The sequence below is a fragment of the Mercenaria mercenaria genome, chromosome 1 (genome assembly GCF_021730395.1).
Source record: "Mercenaria mercenaria strain notata chromosome 1, MADL_Memer_1, whole genome shotgun sequence".
Classification (NCBI taxonomy): domain Eukaryota; kingdom Metazoa; phylum Mollusca; class Bivalvia; order Venerida; family Veneridae; genus Mercenaria; species Mercenaria mercenaria.
In genome coordinates this window covers 107,075,462-107,097,338 of record NC_069361.1, presented here as the reverse complement: position 1 = coordinate 107,097,338, position 21,877 = coordinate 107,075,462, and the positions used below count along the sequence as shown (strand labels likewise).

At 36.8% G+C, this 21,877-nt stretch overlaps 1 protein-coding gene across 2 annotated transcripts in view; it reads right to left on the bottom strand.

Moving 5' to 3' along the window:
• The window catches only part of LOC123527444 (baculoviral IAP repeat-containing protein 6-like), a 101,183-nt gene that overhangs the window by 67,423 nt on the left and 11,883 nt on the right, over positions 1-21,877 (bottom strand). For both annotated transcript variants that reach the window (XM_053519870.1, XM_053519876.1), the window contains exons 2-11: positions 16,204-16,385; positions 12,579-12,713; positions 12,065-12,315; positions 10,428-10,556; positions 9,083-9,302; positions 6,933-7,090; positions 6,081-6,205; positions 3,190-4,596; positions 2,593-2,784; positions 1,390-1,609 (exon numbers count right to left, since the gene is read on the bottom strand). In XM_053519870.1, the coding sequence (XP_053375845.1) occupies positions 1,390-1,609; positions 2,593-2,784; positions 3,190-4,596; positions 6,081-6,205; positions 6,933-7,090; positions 9,083-9,302; positions 10,428-10,556; positions 12,065-12,315; positions 12,579-12,713; positions 16,204-16,385 (3,019 nt within the window). The remainder of the gene's footprint in view (positions 1-1,389; positions 1,610-2,592; positions 2,785-3,189; positions 4,597-6,080; positions 6,206-6,932; positions 7,091-9,082; positions 9,303-10,427; positions 10,557-12,064; positions 12,316-12,578; positions 12,714-16,203; positions 16,386-21,877) is intronic.

The following is a 21,877-nucleotide window of genomic DNA, read 5'->3' as shown; positions in this document are numbered from 1 at the left end:
ACGACATTTCCAATCTACTGCAGTGCTCCAGCTAGGATTAAAAAAGGGCAGGGTGCTGGCACTGAAAAGGGCACTTCTGGGGTGGTGGTCGGTCCAGGACCGTGCTCCCCCGGGGAAAAAAATATAACTGGTCCATGCATACAGTGCATTTTAACATACTTTAGGCATGGAATTTGGCATAATTTAGGCATGTTTTTTGGCACACTTTAGGTATGGTCTTTTAATAGGCTATGTCTGTCATCTCTAATGCACCTATTTATTAACTAGAAATTCTACTGTTTGTATTTTACTTGGCATTGATTTTCAACTTGTAACATTTCTTTGTAATTGCATACTGAATAACAATATCTATGTGTTTAGGCCTATTTTACTTGTTACAATTTCAGTACACATCTTCTCCATGTAGGCTACTTGATATTTATAAATTTATACCTGCAACATATTATATACAGAAAATAAAGTTTAAACTTCCACTTAAATAAATGAAATCAGGCAAAGTTTTTAACATACAACAGTCTAAAAGCAAGTTTAGCACTTGTAATAGACATATTCCGGGTATCCAAAATTTTATATCCGGATATGGTTACACTTTTTTCTAAAAGTCGTCGAATGTCCAGTTTAAACAATATTTTTGAAAAAATATTATGATGCAAAGACAGTTTAACAGCATTTCACAGTATCTGACATTAAAGTGTACCCTGTCATTACATCTTAGTAAACTAATTTCAAAGAAATCTTCATGAAAAATCGGCAATTTCACAAAACAGACGACAACTTACTTTCGATTTCAAAAACTTGTAAAACGATAAAATCAAAATATTTTCCTATTTAAATTTGATAGTGATCGATTTTTATTAATTACATATAAATGTCTGTTGTCTGGACTTAAGTTTCAGTTGTGTATAAAGGGGTATTTACGACTATATTACCGAAAACGAAAGTACACTTTGACAGGTGGCGCGAAATGATAATGATTTCGGACTGGTTTGCAAACTGTTTTAACACTAAGGTTCAATGATTTTAATGTTAGTGGAGCAGTCTAAAATATCATGGTCTGCCTCGGGCACGATTACAGCAGGTAACTGTTTGTTTGCTAATTATGTCAATGCCCCCCCGGCGTGTATCACTCGATAAAAAGGGGGCAATATCATAATCACTGAGGCAAAAAAGGGAAGTTTGGCTAAAAAAAAAAGAAATGAATGGTTGTAAAACGGGCAGGGTGCCTGGCGGGGCAACAGGGCGGAACGAATTTCGGAACGGGCGATGCGCCCTGCTGTAAATAGCTAGCTGGAGCACTGTACTGTTTACAATTATATTAAGAAACATAACAGTTCGCTGCTGATGATTTGGTACAGTAAATGTACAATATCTAATTTTTCAGACTAATACCTGTCTGGTTGAAGCTTCCATGTTCTTGTATGTTGAGTTGCCTCCCCTTGATGTTGGAGGTGCTGAGGATGGCGCCTCTGTTGCTGTTCCTGCTGAATTTCAGTCCAACACGGCGGTACTGTTGCAGTAAATCTCGGCATTAAATTCTCAAACTGAATCAGGTTATGCACATGACTAAGTGATTCAAATGTCAGGGGTTGTTTGGCTAGGAGATCTGAACCTGAAACAGACATCAGTTCGTTTTTTCACAAATCACATATACCATACTTGCCTCAACAATAAACAGCATGTGTCTTCACTCAGACACAAGGGTATTTTAACACAATGTTAAGCACTACTACCACAGTAAACAGAAATATATGAAACTATGTTTCCTACAAGTAACAACATGTAACACTTAGACAGCAAGTTTGTCTTAAACAAGAGCTGTCTCCATAGGACGACACATGCCCCCGGTGGCACTTTGAATGAATAGTTATGGCCGATGTTAGAGTTTAGGACCTTTGACCTACGGACCTGGGTCTTGCGCGTGACACGTCGTCTTACTGTGGTACACATTCATGCCAAGTTATTTGAAAATCCATCCATGGATGACAAAGATATGGACCGGACACGCCCATCAATGCACTATCCTTTAACGTCTAAGTGTGACCTTGACCTTTGACCTACGGACCTGGGTCTTGCGCGCGACACGTCGTCTTACTGTGGTACACATTCATGCCAAGTTATTTGAAAATCCATCCATCGATGACAAAGATATGGACCGGACACGCCCATCAATGCACTATCCTTTAACGTCTAAGTGTGACCTTGACCTTTGAGCTACGGACCTCGGTCTTGCGCGCGACACGTCGTCTTACTGTGGTACACATTCATGCCAAGTTATTTGAAAATCCATCCATCGATGACAAAGATATGGACCGGACACGAAAATGGCGGACAGACTGACAGACTGACAGACCGACAGATTGACAGACCGACAGACGGACAGACGGTTCAAAAAACAATATGCCTCCCTTCGGGGGCATAAAAAATATGAATTAGGTGATCAAAATACTTGCAGAACTAGACCAACCAATGGCTGAAAAAAATATATAGGAAAGCCATATTTTAATGGAGAGGTTAAGAGGTTACTACCAAGTCAAACTATTGACGATGATGACAACAGACACAGTGCAGCATTACTAAGACACATTTACTCACTTGAAGCTCTTGGTGACTGCTCTGGACCCTCTTCAGGTCGGACTGCATCCCCTGTAAACACAGAATCTGGGAACTCTGCTACCGGAGTGAGCTCCCCTTCTATCACACTGTCAGACTGGTCAGGAACATCCTCACTTAACTGGTAGAAAAACAGCTTTCCTTGACTAGAGCAAAGGCACAGCCTATCAATTCCTGAAAGTATTCATACAGTCTTTAAATAGTAACCTTTTTCTGAAATTCTTCCTTAATGAAATTATTTTGTTAAAGATATACTTTTTCTTATGATACCTCTATTTTGATTGTGTTTGATTATTTTGTACCGAAGTATTTTCAATATTAAATTAAATACAGCTAGATAAACTGTTTTCTTAAAATTCTTGAAATTCAAACCAATTTTATCTTGTTCTCTTCAAGAGACTGATCTCTTCCGAATGTGTAATTGAGGCAGAGAACTTATGACTTCTGAATGTAATGCTTCACTTAAATGTCTTTGAGAACAGATTGTTTGAACCTGAAGAGAAAGTGCTGTTTTACACTTAAATCTTTCCTCCTTAAAACAGTATTATCATATTAAATGAATGAGTTGATTAAACCTACCAGAACAGAAAGTGACATCTATGAACTTATCTCCAGCTGGAGGTTGTATAGAGGCAAGAAGAGTAAGATCACAGGTGCTGAGAATATTCATTTTTCCGGAAGAAAATATCACAGCCAACTGTCCAAAGAGTCCCGACGTTTTACCTCCTTGAGCGGACTCTGTTGATGGAGCAGAGACAAATATTTCATCATCACACTGAACAATGTCTTCCTCTTCCACTTGCTCACATATCTCTCCTGGTAACACAAAAACACGCGAAATTCCGCCCTCTGACAATTCAGTGTGTCGAATAACAACCGGCTTCTCTTCTATAGTGGCATATAAAGTTTCAACATCGTAACTGAACTTGTATATAAGAATACAACCACAATTAGATATTACATCTGCCTCTTCAGCTGAAGTATTTGTATTTATATTGTCAACAGAGCCACTAGTTTCACTAGTTTCTGAAAATCCTGATGACTCTTTAGAATAATCACTCTGTGACTCACTAGTTGAAGTTATAACTTGAAGACACGGACTGCTTGAATCACTAACAGATTCAGAACATTCTTGAAACTTTACACTAGTCAATGAAGACTGGGATGAACACGTAGATCTAGGGGAAACTACTACAACTAAATGTTGTTTATCAAGTGTGGGACATATAGATTTCACTTCCAAATGTTCTGACTGAAGATCACTAGGTAATTCAACACACTGTAATACACTCCCAGTTTTCTGATTTGAAAGACGCTTTATTGCACTTTCTGGTATTGATACTTTCCCACTTCCACTACTTTCTGCCATAGCGTCTTGTTTACTACTCTCTGTCGGGCTGCTAGTTGAAAGAGAAGTCGGACCAGGTGTCACTTTAACAATCTGACAATCCTGGTCAGAGTCATACATATCTAGCAAACTCCAATCTGGCTGATTCATTGACATGCTGCCTAAAGTTGGAACCATATTCCCAGAGCTTGTAGAAGGCTTTAGAGAATCTGTGCTAGGCTGTTTAGAAATCCGCTTTATATCTTCTCTCACTGCTAGAACAAGCAGGTACGGAATGAAGTTTGTAGCGGAATTTAGAATGTCCTCATCTGTTGGCACAGTCTGGTGAGCAACGTTATCACAGTCTGCATCAGTAATTATCTGTGGAGAAGTTTCTCCACTTACACTCTCGTTCACTTTATTCATTAACTGTACATCTGTCTGTACATCATCACAGTTGGATTGATTTTTCGGGCGTCTCAGTGACACCCCACATATAACACTTGGCTGAAGGAGTCTTTTCTTGACTTTAGTTTTCTGGTCTTTCTTTGACACTGCTTTTGTCACCTGGCTCTCACCACTTTCGGTTTCTGGCTTTTCAACAACACAAAGAGATGTAACCTGGATGTCTTCATTTGGCCTAAGGAAAGCTTTGGTATCTGAAAAGATAAAACCACTTCAAATATTCTGTGACACTCATATAGAATGAATTAACTTTCAAAATATATTTGTGTTATTCAGTATTTCAGCACTTTAAATGTAGAGATAATTTTTCTGTGTTCTAACATCTGCACATATATAAAAATGTATGTAAAAAGTATAAGATCTTATTTACTTATTTTGTTGGGTTTAACGTAGCATCGTCACAATTAAAGGTCATATGGCGACTTTACAGCTTTGATGGTGTAGGAAGACCCCAGGTGCCCTCCATGCATTATTTCATCACGAGCGGGCACCTGGGTAGAACCATCGACCTTCCCTAAGCCAGCTGGATGGCTTCCTCACATGAAAAATTCATCATCACTAGTGAGGCTCAAAATCCACATCGATGAGGGGCAAGTGATTTGAAGTCAACGACCTTAACCACATGGCCATGGAGGCCCCAAAGATCGTATTAACAAACCTTTACTCATCTGTTTTAACTCTCTCAGAAAACGACAAAAACACCAGTTTTATACCAACATGTTCTATAAATTCTGTAAAACAATGCCTCAGTTTTGCTTTCGCAATTCTACCTTAAAGTATGTCTAATTGTCTTACACTAACAACTACCTCTCTGCCATCAGAGGACAACTTTCCAATAAATTTGTTGTTGTTCAGTTTTTAAGTAAATCAACTCAATTTAAGACATATGTTGATTTTCCAGCTTTTAATTGTGGAGAAAGGCAGTCACCTGGGTAAAACCAACAACTTTCAATTACTTTAAATGTAAGCCAGCTGACTGCTTCCACTTGAAATAATTAAGCATCTCCTACTGGGTTTCAATCCCATGGCCACAAGAGACAATCAATCTGATGTCAGCAACTTTTAATACTTAGCCAACGATAGATGAGTAGTCTTGCTAAAATCATCCCAGTTAATAAGTGCACCATCAGAAACTAAAACCCTTAAAATAAAGGGCTGTAGTTCAAAACTCTCTCTCTAAAAAAATCTGTCTATGAGCAGATCCCTTGGAATCACAGAATGCAACTAAGCAAAATAACATCAGACTCAGTTTGACCGAGTATGGGAGGTAATGAGAAATGCAACACCTACCATGTCCCACTAGCACTTGTTTTTACAGAACTCTTATTAATAGATCCCATGACCAGAAAAAATAACAATTACGGGAAGATTTTTTACCACCTTGAACTGATTTCACGGAGTTGCTATATGTTTATAAGCTAAGAAAATCCAAAGTAATTTTGCAGTTCATAATTATTTTCATTTAGTGGTCTGTCGCATTATCAACAAATGCTTGCTTCCTTCAGTGATTTTATTTTAATCTTCTTAACCAAACAACTTACCCTTAAACTATATTTTTCAATATTTACAACTGAATCCGGCTACATAAGGAAGCAATATCTAAACTGATAAAATATGGCACAAAGCATTTAGTGATACAATGTAGCATGTGACACCCAGGAAGAAATGTTTTACAAACCATCTGATGGTGGTACTGAATCATGAAGAGGAATTTCCATCAGCTCTTCTTTTGATTCTCCTTCTTCCAGACAAAATTGTACATTTGCTGTTGTCTTCTGAGCATCCACCTCATCATCTTTAGACCTATAAAAACAATAGAAAATGATTATACTATATGATGTTTAGGGATATGTACTACTATATACCTGGGAGTCTTCAACTCATCAGCAAAACTTCAATAAAATAAATGGGTAAATGGCCATCAGTAATTAATACTTTTTCATCCTCACTGAAAAACAACTGAGCCGCGCCATGAGAAAACCAACATCCATGCTGTTCGCTTTCAAAGCCTATTGCAATTAGAGAAACTGTTAGCGAACAGCATGGATCCTGAACAGACTGTGCGGATGCGTAGGCTGGTCTTTATCCATGCTGGTCGCAAACCCACTATGTTGGTTTTCTCATGGCGCGGCTCATTATTATTGTTTTAAAAAATTTACTTGAAGTGAATTACCTTTCAATTAGTTTTTCTCCAATTAAATCAATGTATTTAATTTTTAGGCAACTATGACTAGACTAGCAATTAAACTTTATCTGTCATGTATGGGAGAAAACTGATCTCACTTTTAACCTCACATAAAACAGGAAGTAAATGATGATAAAAATCTACAAGTGATCATCAAAACGGCATAATGCACGAGTAATCATGGCTAAAAAATAATGTCACAAAAGACATGCTCTCACAGGTATTTTCCCCGAGGAAGAAAAAAACCCATTCCAACTACACTTTCTTAATTTTCTGCATCAATGAAAAGTCCTAAATCATACTGAGATTTTACACAAATTTATCAAAAAGTGCTTGCAGACATACCCTTCAGCTCCTTTGGATGAAGCAATTTCTAGACTGTCCTCCATGTGAACATCCTGTGTACCAGACTGGCTACTTTGTTTTCTTTGTCTATCAACCTGTAAACCAGTCTTCAGAGCTACAGGGGTCTCTGAAGGATCTATCACAAATTGGCTGTGTTTCTGTAGTTGAAAGAAATATAAACGTTAATCTGACAACAAAGCTATGTAACTATATATCATTTCTTCTTGAAATTTACCAGAACAACATTTAAAGTAAATGTTAGGATGGCATGTATAAGTAGTTATACTGTAAAAACTAGTTGTCCCATATATTATGACAGAGTAATGCATTCCTAAATGGTACAATTCCATTTCTTTTCCTATGATTTACATGTTTAACACAAGCAGAAGAAAAGACTTTATGCTTGAAGGAAATACGCTCATAAGTCAATTTTCTGAAAAACTGTCTAGTTATTACTGAAAAAATGAACTGAAAATAATATAACACATGCCATTACATGATTACAATCAATTTGCTCTATTGCAGTAATTCCAGTCCCACACAGTAATATACCAGTATGAACATCATTTGACAAGTCTTAATGGTCCAATAAAGCCTTTTGTTACTTAATTTTTTCTGTATCCCTAAAATGTTAGTAAGAAAGCTATAGCTGGGTAAAATGTTCTCCTTCCAAAACAGATCATTTTATTGATTTATATTAGATTTCAAACAATTAAAGTGATCATTTAATAAAATCACGAATAGAATAGTCTTCTATTCACAATGGCCTGGATCTTTAATACTGATCCTCTGCCTGTTGCCTTAGGCAAACACACAGATTTTGGATCTATTACACGACCATTATGAACTAGAGCTATCACTAAAGGTGATGAATGTACCCCCAGCATGCACTGACACAGTACACAAGATTGCATAATTATGTGGACTGTATGTATATAGACTGTATGTATACAGTATAGTAACAAAAAACAAAGTCCCACAACTATGCAGAATATTTATCTAAAAGAATGTAACATGCACCATGCACAACTAGGGTTGGTACTGATCACTTGTGTGAAGTTTCATTAAATTGTGTGTAAGGGTTTGGTAGATTAGGCACGCACAAGATTGCATATGCAGACTGTATGTACATAGTATGTTAACAAGAAACAAAGTCCCATAACTCTGCAATTTTTGTCGCTGAAAGAACCTAACATGCCCCATGCACAACTACTGTTGTTACTGATTACTTGTGTGAAGTTTCATTAAATTGTGTCAAGGGGATGAGGAGAGATGGTGCGCACAAGATTGTGTCTATGCACATAGTATAGTAACAAAAAAACAAAGTCCCATAATTCTGCAAAATTTTTTTCTGAAAGAACCTAACATGCCCCATGCACAACTACTGTTGTTACTGATCAATTGTGTGAAGTTTCATTAAATTGTGTCAAGGGGATGAGGAGAGATGGTGCGCACAAGATTGTGTCTATGTATATAGTATAGTAACAAAAAAAACAAAGTCCCATAACTCTGCAAATTTTTTTTCTAAAAGAACCTAACATGCCCCATGCACAACTACTGTTGGTACTAATCACTTGTGTGAAGTTTCATTAAATTGTGTCAAGGGGATGAGGAGAGACGGTGCGCACAAGATTGTGTCTATGTATATAGTATAGTAACAAAAAAACACAGTCCCATAACTCTGCAAATTTTTTTTCTAAAAGAACCAAACATGCCCCATGCACAACTACTGTTGGTACTGATCACTTGTGTGAAGTTTCATTAAATTCTGTCAAGGGGATAAGGAGAGATGGTGCACACAAGATTGAGTCTACGGACAGACGGCCAGACGGACAGACAACCTGAAACCAGTATACACCCCCTTACAACTTTGTTGTCGGGGGGTACAAAAATGTTTATCAAAACTATAGTAATGGAGGAAGAAAGCAAAGTACAAGTTTCTAGGATTAAACCTTTCATGTAAGGAAAGCGACCCAAGACCAATCTGAAAACTTTTGCTGTAAGAGAAAATACCTATGTACTTTTCTCCCTACAGATTGCTGAACAGAAATATACTTGCAAGATACAATGTGTTATGTTTACTTCAGATACCTGAATGCACAGAATAACCTTAAAAAAACATACAGCTTGTATGTAAGTAATTTCAATACCTTCATTTTCTGTTTAAGATTCCACACAACTACATTTCCATGTTTTGTTGATGTTGCTATATAATCTTCACTGGCAGTGGTGCTCACACACGCTATTTTCTCCCCGGTAGAACTGTGTGGTAGCGCTGGCTGGGTGGCATATGTCACTGATAATGGGACATTCTGAGTCTGCTCACCCTTCACAAATGGGCAAGATGGGGAATGTCTTTCATGTTCTGACCTAAAATACAATAGCACTTTATTTACTAATTCTGCAAAAACTATATCCATGGGAGTACTATCACATCCATCTTAATACTTAACATGACGGAGACTACCAACTTTAACTAAGAAACCTCAAAATCAAGAGGGGTCCACGAGGACTGTTCTTTTTAGCTCGACTTTTCGAAGAAAATGTAGAGCTACTGCACGCGCCCCGGCGTCGGCGTTGGTTAAAGTTTTTAATAAAGTCAAATATCTCTGTTGCTATCAAAGCTATTGACTTGAAACTTAAAATAGATATTTACTATCAAAGTCTACACCAGGAGAAACAATCCCCTTCACTCTGATTTGAATTTTGACAGAATTATGCCCCTTTTTAACTTAAGACTTTTTTGTTAAAATTTTTTGATAAAGTCAAATATCTCTGTTACTAATAAAGCTTTTGACTTGAAACTCAAAATAGTTATTTTCTATCAAAGTCTACACCAGGAGACACAATTCTAATAACTCTGATTTGAATTTTGACAGAATTATGTCCCTTTTTAACTTGGATTTTTTTTTACTGGCAAAGCTCTAATTAAGAGTTAAGCACTGAGAAAAGTCGAGCCCGCTGTCTTACGGACAGCTCTTGTTATACAAAATCATAACCTTTTATTTACTGATCTCAAAATCATATGGGGTCATGCACGGCCCGTGAACAACGTACCTGCAAAGTTTGAGGGTTGTAGGTGATGTCATTCTCAAAATATTGAGCCAAAAATACTTTTGTATTAATAGTAACTCTGACCTTGACCTCTGACCCACTAGTCTTAAAATCAACAGGCATCATGCAATGCCACGGGCAATAAGCCTCACATGTTTCAGGGTGGTAGGTCAAGGCATTCTGAAAATAGTAAGTGGAAACAGTTTTATTCCAACAATCGCTGTGACCTTGATATTTGACCCAATGCCCTCAAAATCAATAAGGTTCATCCATTACCTATGAGAAATTTGCCTGCTAAGTGTGAGGATTGTGGGTGAAGGCGCATTTGAGAAACTGGTTTTGTACCAACAGTCACTGTGACCTTAACCTTTGACCAACTAACAAAATCAATAGGGGTCATCCACCTTAGAATTAAGATTAACATTTTATATTCCATCTTACCAGGGTTCATCTGTGGGCTCCCAGCAGACAAGACATACATTGCAGGTGAAACACAGAGCTCGGTCATCGCCAGAGATGTTAGGCTGGTGATAAAATCCTGCTTGTGCCATAGGTTCTGGCAATGCCCATCTGTTAAAATAAAGATTGATTATCACACTGTTCAAAATTTAGAAAAGAAATTCAAAAGTAGAATACAACAAGGCAGTCTGAAAGACAGCTAAATCCCCCGCCACTGTTGCGGATAGTGAAAGGGTAAACCTTTGACCTTTAGCTGTGACTCTGACCTTGAACTGACATGGCTGACTCATGAATTCTGCACAACGTCTTGTTGAGGTGATCATTTGTCCCAAGTTTGATGAAAATCCTTCAAGGGGTTTAGGAGATATAGAGCGGACACAAAATGGAATGATCAAACCTTTGACCCTAAGTTGTTACCTTGACCTTGAGCCGGCATGGCTGACTCATGAGTTCTGCACATCATCTTGATGAGGTGATCATTTGACCCAAGTTTTATAAAATTCCTTCAAGGACTTTAGGAGATATAGAGCCGACACAAAATGGAAGGCTCAAACCTTTGACCCTTAGTTGTGACCTTGACCTTGAGCTGACAAGGCTGACTCATTAGTTCTACACATCGTCTTGATGAGGTGATCATTTGACCCAAGTTTCATGAAAATCCTTTAAGGGGTGTAGGAGATATGGAGCTGACACGGAAGTGTTACAGACAGACGGACAGACGGAAGGAGACCATTCCTAGACCCCTCCACCAATTGTGGCGGGGGATTAAAAACAGTAAATGAAATGCAGCACCTAAAGTCAGACTTCTGTACAACGCTGTATGGTGACCTTTTCAGAAAAGAGCATTTTTAACTATTTGAGCTCACCATGAGAAAACCAACATAGTGCATTTGCGACCAGCATGGATCCAGACCAGCCTACGCATCTGTGCAGTCTGGTCAGGATCCATGCTGCTCGCTAACTGTTTTTCTAATTGCAATAGGCTTTGAAAGGGAACAGCATGGGTCCTGACCAGACTTCCCGGGACTAATCTTCGAGGATTTCGTGGTTGAGTCAATCCACCAAATTTAATCCCAAGGAACAAGTAAAATTCCCATTCATTCTATATTAATAAATTGAAATCCACGGATTCATATGCCCAAGAAATTGTCGTTTTGGCCAAAACCAAGAAATTTCATGCCCACGAAATTTAATGATTTTACAGTAATTTTGTGAAAAAGCAGTGTTATAGAACCTGTTCAATGTAAGTCAAATTCATCACTTTGAAGAAGTGTTAGAAGTTTCAATCCATTCCCACTTGTGATTACCGAGATACCAGCTTACATACAAAAGCTTAACCAAATTGGGACACACACACCATCCAATAGCTCTACCTATTCTTCGAATAGTGCAGCTACAAAGTCAGCCATTTATCTTATCTACACACTTGATTGTCGTATAAAGCCATAGTTTCCATCTATTATGGTTCCAATACAATGGCTGAAGAGGAAAATAAATCTACCACACAAATTGTGCTATCCCATGCCAAGAGGCTAGTAAATTTTTTTTCATGTAAAATGTAACAATTTAGATCTCATACCTCATTTAAAAAAAAAAAAACAGTGTTACAACAAACTTACTTGTAGTTCATATGTGGCCATTTTGTGAATGTATCTCTTCTAGCTGCCTCACTATACATCAATGACCTCTCTATGGTACCATTATTCAGATCTGAGATGTTGCTAGGCAACAGGTATCCAAGGCGATCAGTGACTGCCGAAGCAATTGAAAGACCTGGTCTATGAATATTCATACGCTTCATTTCGGTTACCAGTGAACTACTAGCTGTCTTCAGGGAGCTGTATGGGACTTTCAGACACACTGTAGCCCACTGAAAGGTAAATAATTATTTTGGTCACTTGATAATTGCTGTAACAAGTGAACTACTGGCTGTCTTAAGGAATTGTATATGGCCTTTAGCCAAACTGTAACCACCTATTTTCAGTTTCATGACATACATTAAACCATTAATTCATCATTTAATGTTGCTATATATAGACTCAGTCACCAAGTCAAATTTCAGAATCATTCATATGTATTTTGCCTTAAGAGCATGTTAATGTATCTGGCCATATATCCTAGAACCAAGCTTACCTTTGCAGTTTTATGGTTGCCCTTGGTGGCTTCTTGTACAGCCTCGATTTTCTGTTGTAATTCTTTAACTACAACATTTACAGCATCAGTACACTGCAACTCTGCACTCGTCATAGATTTCAACAACTGGCTCGCCTGAAATTACAAAACTTTAGTTAGACAAAGAGAGACGTTCAAAATAACTTCCAGGAGATATAGTCTAACGGACTAAAAACTTTTAATTGCTACTAGTCTAGAAACCAAGCCGACAGTCTGAAATATTTTCAATGTCAAGTGACACATTATCAGTATGTTATATTCATTTAGAAGTAAAGAAAAATATTTAACCAAGTAAACAGGCTGTACATTGAGCATCTGTGTTAAACCAGGTTTTGTTTGTTGATTTGAACAGTGATGTTCTTGGAAAGATCATTCTTGCACACCGGACTAGCGTTTCCGGTGATTTTACCCATGCCAGCAAAACCCATCTGGCACCCCCCATGCCAGATGACTCTCGTGCTGTTACTGACAACTAGTGGTTCATGCACTGATAATATACTGTTTATGTAAAATACGAAAAAAGCAGGTACCTTGATAGATTTTCTCCGTTCCTTATAGTATATTTCTCGATTCAAAATACGTAAGTTTACCTAAGAACATAACGTTACGCTACAAATGATAAAACTTAAGTGGAACTTTGTTATTGTGTGTAACGCAAAACATCATGACGTCACTTCTGCTTACGTACGTTAATTTCCCACGCTTTGTGTTCATTCTCTACTATAAGAAAGAGTGCTACGTAAGTATTTCTGCTTGTTACTTGTAAAATACGGTATTAAAGAAAAACTAGAGATGCTTTGAGAAAAGCGCATGTCTCCCACAACTGCAACATTGAAAAATGTCTAGTTTTTCTCGATGGCTATGATACATAGATCCAATCAGTAATTCAAGGGCCATAATTCAAAAGTGCCTGGGAGGATTTGGCTAGTTATCGAACTTGGTCTCATGGTCAAACACATTTTGTTCAAGTTTGGTGAAGATCAGATGAGAAATGTTCGACTTAGAGTGCAGACAAGCTTGAACAAGAGCACCGCCTTGCGGGTGCTGACGCTCATCTGATTTTTTTTGTATAATAGAAATATTGTCCTACCCATGATTTTCTAAGTCTAAAAAGGGCCATCACTCTTGCAAAAAGCAGGATAGAGTTATGTTTCTTGATGTACAGTGTCCACTTATGATGGTGAAAAACTGTTTGCAAGTTTTAAAGCAATAGCTTTGATAGTTATGAGAAAAGTTGACTTAAACATAATATTCAACCAAGAAAATGATTTTCTAAGTCCAAAAGGGGCAATAATTATTGCAAAAAGCAGGATGGAGTTATGTTGCTGCTGTACAGGTCAGCTTATGATGGTGAACAAGAGTTGCAAGTTTTAAAGCAATAGCTTGATAGTTAAGAGAAAAAGTTGACCTAAACATAAAACTTAACCAAGAAATCTGATATTTTCTAAGTCCAAAAGGGGCCATAAATCTTGCAAAAAGCAGGATGGAGTTATGTTCTTGCTGTACAGGTCAGCTTATGATGGTGAACAAGTGTATGCAAGTTTTAAAGGAATAGCTTTGATAGTTTAGGATAAAAGCTGACCTAAACATAAAACTTAACCAAGAAAACTGATTTTCTAAGTCCAAAAGGGGCAATAATTCTTGCAAAAAGCAAGATGGAGTTATGTTTCTTGATGTACAGGGTCTGCTTATGATGGTGAACAAGTATTCCTAGTTTCAAAGCAAAAGCTTTGATAGTTTAGGAGAAAAGTTGACCTAAACATAAAACTTAACCAAGAAATCTGATATTTTCTAAGTACAAAAGGGGCCATAAATCTTGCAAAAAGAAAGATGGAGTTAGTTTATCTTGCTATACAGGGTCAGCTTATGATGGTGAACAAGTATTCCAAGTTTCAAAGCAATAGCTTTGATAGTTTAGGAGAAAAGCTGACCTAAACATAAAACTTAACCAGGCAACGCCGACGCCGACGCCGACGCCGACGCCGACAACCGCTCAAGTGATGACAATAACTCATCATTTTTTTTCAAAAAATCAGATGAGCTAAAAATGTCTATCTTTTCTCGATGGCTGTTATGAGTGGATCCAATCAGTAATTCAAGGGCCATAATTCAAAAGTGCCTAGGCGGATTTGGCTAGTTATCGAACTTGGCCGAGGTCTCATGGTCAAACACATTTTGTTAAAGTTTAATGAGGATCAGATGAGAAATGTTCGACTTAGAGTGCGGACAAGCTTTGTGACAGACACACACACACAGACTGGAGTAAATCAATATGTCTCCCACACCACTGTGTGGTGGGAGACATAATAATTTGCCAGAATAAAATGCTAACATGTATACGATATGCAAGAAAAAATATCAGTCGTGTGTTTATGAATCGGGATAGAAATATCCGTCCCTCGGCCACCTGCGCATGGGCGGTAATTACGCAAGCCTCATTACCGCCCAATGCGCAGGTGCCCTCGGGACGGATATTTCTATCCGATAAGTAAACACATGACAGATATTATTAGCATCATTCATCTAAAAATTTCATTAATATACACCAAAATTTGGTAATCTAAGAAAAAGAACCTCAAATTTTCAAAGATAGAAACACATAAAATAGTCTAGTAGTGGATTACTAAGTCCTTCAAATAACCAAAAATTACGAATGTGAAATTAATGAGTTTTGTGTATAACTGAAAATTTGAGATTTTTTTGTCAAAAAGAATGAACTCTTGCCTCAAGAGTAGGTATTTATCAGGTACATTAAGCATTTATATCAATAAGTTAACTTTCTTTGCACTATCATAACTGACTGGAAAATGAAAACAGGTTTAGACACAGTATCATAATTTTTTCATATCAATGACAATTACTGCACATTGATCTGTATATTTTACCCTTGCTTCACTGCATCAGATGTTTTCATCAGCGCAATGAAAAATCTTCTTGATAATAAATCAAGTATCACTTAGTATTTTATCCCGACGCTATTACACTTTTGCTTGTAACAAAATGTCTTGTTTATGAAAACGTGTTGTAATGCACAACATGTAGGATCAGTAAAGGTGTAATTCTATTGATCTGTTGTAGCTATGCCTATAAACTATACTAAGTTTTCCAACCATGAATAACTAAACCTGACTAGCTCCAGACGGATTCTTATATATAAATAATTTGAATGTAAATATCACTTACATTTATAAGATCTCGGATAAAACTATTTCATAATTTCTTTAAAGACTTGGTAGTTTTAATGTTGCCTGTCGGCTTTGCATTCTTGGATTTTGAGACCTATAAACACAATTTAGCTCATAATCATGACAAGTCATTATATGCTGGAGGAAGACCCCCTGGGTGCTCTTTTGTACATGATTATTTCAATCACATAACGGCACTTGGGCAGAACCATCAACCGTCTGTAAGTCAGCTGGATAACTTCCTCACATCATGAAAGTGTTCTACATCCGGGGTGAGGTTCACAACACACAAATATCAGAAGCTAGAGATTATAAGTTGGAAATCTAAACTTATTGTCCACAGAGGCTCTTTCAACTGAGACAGTAACTAGTTTGCCAACTATAAATATTTGCATCCATACCTCTGCTAAGGGAAGTTCCAGTCTAACTTTATCATCCTGTGCAGCCACAGGGGTCTGTAGTGCAGTATCCAGTAACAGTACACCTTGCAAATCCCTGCGTACACCAATCGCTGCATCGTTACTGAACACCATTCTGTTCTTCTCTGGCAGATACATGCTTTTAACTCTATCCCCTTTCCTTGCTGCAAAGGAATAAGAATAAAAACATTTTCTCAGATATTACATTTTTGATGTAAATAGCAGGCACATTCCTTGGCTTTGAAATATTCTCCCACATTTTTTCTTGCTATATGTCTGAAAGGTGATCAAAATATTGGAATAAATTTCTGATTTTTTCCTAGTTTTTTTTTTTTTTTCATTTGGAATGCAACAATTTGTTTGTTTTAAAGTTACAGAAACATACTTCAATAGCTAAACTCCCAGAAGCTGTCAGATTAAATCCACTTGTCCTTTCAACAGATATATGTTTCTTCTGCATTCCCTTCTGTCTTGTTACACATGTGAATAAATGCCATTATAAATGAACATATACTCTCTGCTGTTAAGAGTACATACTTTACAATATTAATTAAATGAAAAGCTACTTGAAGAAGTCTGTCTATAAGTCTGAAATACACATCCACCTGGCCAAATTAAAACCAACTTAAAACTTAAGCCATTTATTCTGGTCTGGGGGAGACAGAACGAGTTACAAGGAAAACATCTATTGAATGAAAATAACACTGCCTGCACTATACTGGCACATGTGTTTATTCAACAAATATTTTTGAACCAAGTTGGTAAAAAATAAAGAACTGTTTACATTGGCACAGTGTCGTTTAAACAAAGCCTTGGCTATTAAACTTGCACTTAAAAAAAAAATCAAAATATAATCAACTGAACAATTTTAACCGATTATTCAATTTATACAATTTAATACCTTCTACTGACAAGTTGACAACCCATAAGAACTAATCTTGTGAAGGATTACCCAATGGATGCTGCAGCACCATGTCATATGCTATGTTGAATGCTTTGCAATGTACATGTACATATCTATTCTATTTACTATAATTCAATGTTTCTTATGTGCTGTTTTATGTCTAATTGTCCATAGCTTTGTACCTAAGCTCAGTTAATGTTAGTTTTCATGTTCTGCTTTTAAGTGCTTGATTTAAAATATTCTGTATCTTATTTTTATTTGCCATAAGTTTTATACACCTTAATGCACCTACTTGTCCTTGCTAGATAATTTATACATCTTCCTACACTGCTGCTTTTTTATGTTGTACATTTACATTACATAAAAAAACTCCTATGAGCTTAAGTTGTATTGTTCAAATCTATTGCAGACTTTAAATAAATCTTCCTTATTTACTTGCTAAATAGACAGTTCCATAAACAAGAGGGCCAAGATGGCCCTAGGTCGCTCACCTAAGAAACACTCCATAACAGTGTAAAACATGTTTGACCTAGTGATTTCATGGAAACAAATATTCTGACCAATTTTCATTAAGATTGGACCAAAAAATTGGTCTCTTGCGATAAAACAAGCATTTTCTTAGATATGACCTAGTTTTTGACCCTAGATGACCCATGTTCAAACTCGACCTAGATTTTATCAAGGCAATCATTCTGACCAAAATTCATGAAGATCAATGAAAAATACAGCCTCTATCACATACAGAAGTTTTTTCTTTGATTTGACCAAGTGACCTAGTTTTTGACCTCAGATGATCCATATTCAAATTCGACCTAGATTTCATTAAGGCAATCAACCTGACCAAATTTCATAAATTTCAACTGAAAAAAAACAGTCTCTATCGTATACACAAGATTTTTCTTTAATTTGACCTAGTGACCTAGTTTTTGACCTCAGATAACCCATATTCAAAACCGACCTAGTTTTCATCAAGGCAATCGCTCTGACCAAATTTCATGAAGATCAATTGAAAAATACATCCTCTATTGCATACACAATGTTTTTCTTCGATTTGACCTAGTGACCTAGTTTTTGACCCCAGATGACCCATTTTCGAAATCAGCCTAGATTTTATCAAGGTAATCATTCTGGCTAAATTTCATGAAGATCAGTTGAAAAATACAGCCTCTATTGCATACACAAGGTTTTTCTTTGATTTGACCTAGTGATCTAGTTTTTGACCCCAGATGACCCATTTTCGAACTTGGTCTAAATTTCATCAAGGCAATCACTCTGACCAAAATTCATGAAGATCAATTGAAAAATACAGCCTCTATCGCATACACAAGGTTTTTACGTGATATGACCTAGTGACCTAGTTTTTGACCCCAGATGACCCATTTTCGAACTCGGCCTAGATTTCATCAAGGTTATCATTCTGACCAAAATTCATGAAGATCAATTGAAAAATACTGCCTCTATCGCATACACAAGGTTTTTCTTTGATTTGACCTAGTGACCTAGTTTTTGATCCGAGATGACCCATTTTCGAACTCGGCCTAGATTTCATCAAGGCAATCATTCTGACCAAAATTCATGAAGATCAATTGAAAAATACAGCCTCTATTGCATACACAAGGTTTTTCTTTGATTTGACCTAGTGACCTAGTTTTTGACCCGAGATGACCCATTTTCGAACTCGGCCTAGATTTCATCAAAGTTATCATTCTGACCAATATTCATGAAGAAGAATTGAAAAATACAGCCTCTATTGCATACACAAGGTTTTTCTTTGATTTGACCTAGTGACCTAGTTTTTGACCCGAGATGACCCATTTTCGAACTCGGCTTAGATTTTATCAAGGTTATCATTCTGACCAATATTCATGAAGATTAATTGAAAAATACCACCTCTATCGCATACACAAGGTTTTTCTTTGATTTGACCTAGTGACCTAGTTTTTGACCCGAGATGACCCATTTTCGAACTCGGCCTAGATTTCATCAAAGTTATCATTCTGACCAATATTCATGAAGAAGAAATGAAAAATACAGTCTCTATCGCATTCACAAGGTTTTTTCTTTGATTTGACCTAGTGACCTAGTTTTTGACCCCAGATGACCCATTTTCGAACTCGGCCTAGATTTCATCAAGGTTATCATTCTGACCAATATTCATGAAGATTAATTGAAAAATACAGCCTCTATCGCATACACAAGCTAAATGTTGACAGACGACGGACGACAGACGACAGACGACAGACGCCAGACGCCAGACGACAGACGACGGACGCCGGACGCCGGACATCGAGCGATCAGAAAAACTCACCTGAGCATTGCTCAGGTGAGCTAAAAAGTTAAAACAGACTGAGAGGTGTTTTCTAGAAGGACTCATGTTCAACCTGGCAGACTGTCAAGACTGATTTGAAATGCTCAAAGAGGTTCAATATTCTTAGGCAATACAACATGTATGTATAGATGTCAACAATGCATGAACCAGTTGTTAAGAAAATATATATATGCGCTAAAACAAGCATTAATTTAAGCATTATAAGACTTTAATCATAGCTAGTTAAAAGTTCTTCAATGAAAAATATTTACGTTTGTAATGATTTACTGAAATAATACAAACAGGTGCTATTAAGTAGTTTGCAACGTGTGATATGATCAACATCAGTGCCTGATGCATAGTGTATTTTTGTCACTGATCCCTACCAACTGAGTGTATTGTCATTGACTTCTCACTTTAATGTTATTTACACAAATGGATTGGTATGAAGGGATTATGAAAATAATCTAGGGAGTATAACTTATCTAAAGAATAAAATATATTGGTCTGAACCATATTTCTCAGAATTTCCCAAGAATTCCCTGTATTTCCCACCGTTACCCGACCCCTAGCCACTACCAACAGATCTAAAGCAAAAAAGTACAAACTACACAGAATGGCAATAGGAGATAATCTCGTGTAAGCGCGGATCACCAAGTTTTCTTATTGAAGCGTTTACTGTCTCGATCACTTGTGATCAAATCAACAGACGCTTATTAAAATATTACACTGGTGAAATGGCCAGCACGTAATAAACCGAATCGGGTCCAATTTTCAAACGACAACAGTTACTGTTGATTTCTCAGACTTCCAATCATAATATCATTCCTTCCTCATGTAGAAAATACTAATAACATTAAAAAAACACCATTACCATTATAAACAAATGATCTGCTAGAAAGTTTTTCACAACACAAATTTTTATCCTTCTGCTGTCTATATCATACACCGGTAAAACAAGATCTCATTCAGTTCCCATGTGATATTGACGAGATTTGCTCTATATGCCTTTCAAGTTGCTGATCTATTCATATTTATAGCTCTTTGTCTAAAGGTATTAATATCTTAAGTAAATAGCAGGTAAAATTATATTAAATCATTACTTTTTCAATAAGAAATTGATTACCGGACTGCTAGAAAATCCCCTGAGGATTTGCTACTACTGGACAGCTAGACACCTGTTTTCTCTGCATAATTTGTATTGTTCTTCCAAAATAAAATTTACTAAAAAAAGTTCCATGATCAGGGTTTCAGAAATCTGCAAATTTATTGGTAGCCCAAAATTTTAATCTGGTAGCCCGAACATTTAAGTTTATTTGACAATGGCCATTTCGGTTTATTTACTATGTGCTTCTATACTACAGTGGATGGAATGATTAAATTATTAGAGGTTTCATAATCTTAGCCATACGCACATTGTTATCAATTTTGTTCTCTTAAATAGTAATTATCATTACTCCTTTTTCTCATTTTAAAAGATAAAACTACACGTTTTTAAACTGAGAAATATTATCAGGAGTACTCCTGATAGTTATTGTAACATGGCAATAAAAAAGGAATGCAAGTCAATTTTTATAAACTTGCAAATTCCTTAAAACTTACTAACTTAGAGCTGTATGAATTGTAATTTATCTCAAAATTATTTAAAGTTGATCCTGTCTGATTCTAAACATCTGCCTGGTTCAATAAACAGACTAGAACCGTATATAACGTCTCTCAGTTTCTTGACACTGTATTCACTTATCCGAATTTACGTTTGTCCAAAATTCTGTATACTTTCTGATATTTTGCTAAATCATGGTCGATTTTTTTTTTGCAGGTTAGGCAAGTATTTAAATTGAAAAGCATAAACAATCAGTGTAAGCAATAAACTGCCTCAATATCAAATATCTATCTTTCGATTCTGATCCCTCGATAAATATTGAGGTCAGCGAAACTGAAAGTACACTTTGGCAGGTGGCGCTAAAATGACGTAATTTTCAGACTGGTTTGCATATTGTTTTAAACAAAACCTACCAGCGACTTTGATGTTATTGGATCAGTCTAAACTCAATCTGGCACATGTTTTTGTAAACATTTGCTTGCGGGTACGATTAAATGGTTAATTGTTTGCCGATTGTGACAGTAGGTGTTAAGATAATTAAAGCCTCGGGCGTGTATCTCTTGATAAACAAGGGGATTATAGACAAGTATCAAAATTATATTTGAAGTCGAAATTATTGATTTCCGGGCTACTCGATACGGAGTTCCACGGTAGCCCGCCGGGCACGCTCTGAAAAAATTTAGTAGCCCGACAGAATTTTCTGGTAGCCCCTGGGCTCCGGACATGGGATTTCTGAAACCCTGCATGATTTTCGCATGCACAGTGAAAGGTAAATCAAAACAAACATGGTGACAGGTCAAGGGAAGGGATGGCTCAAGGGCTTTTGACGATAAACAGGGTT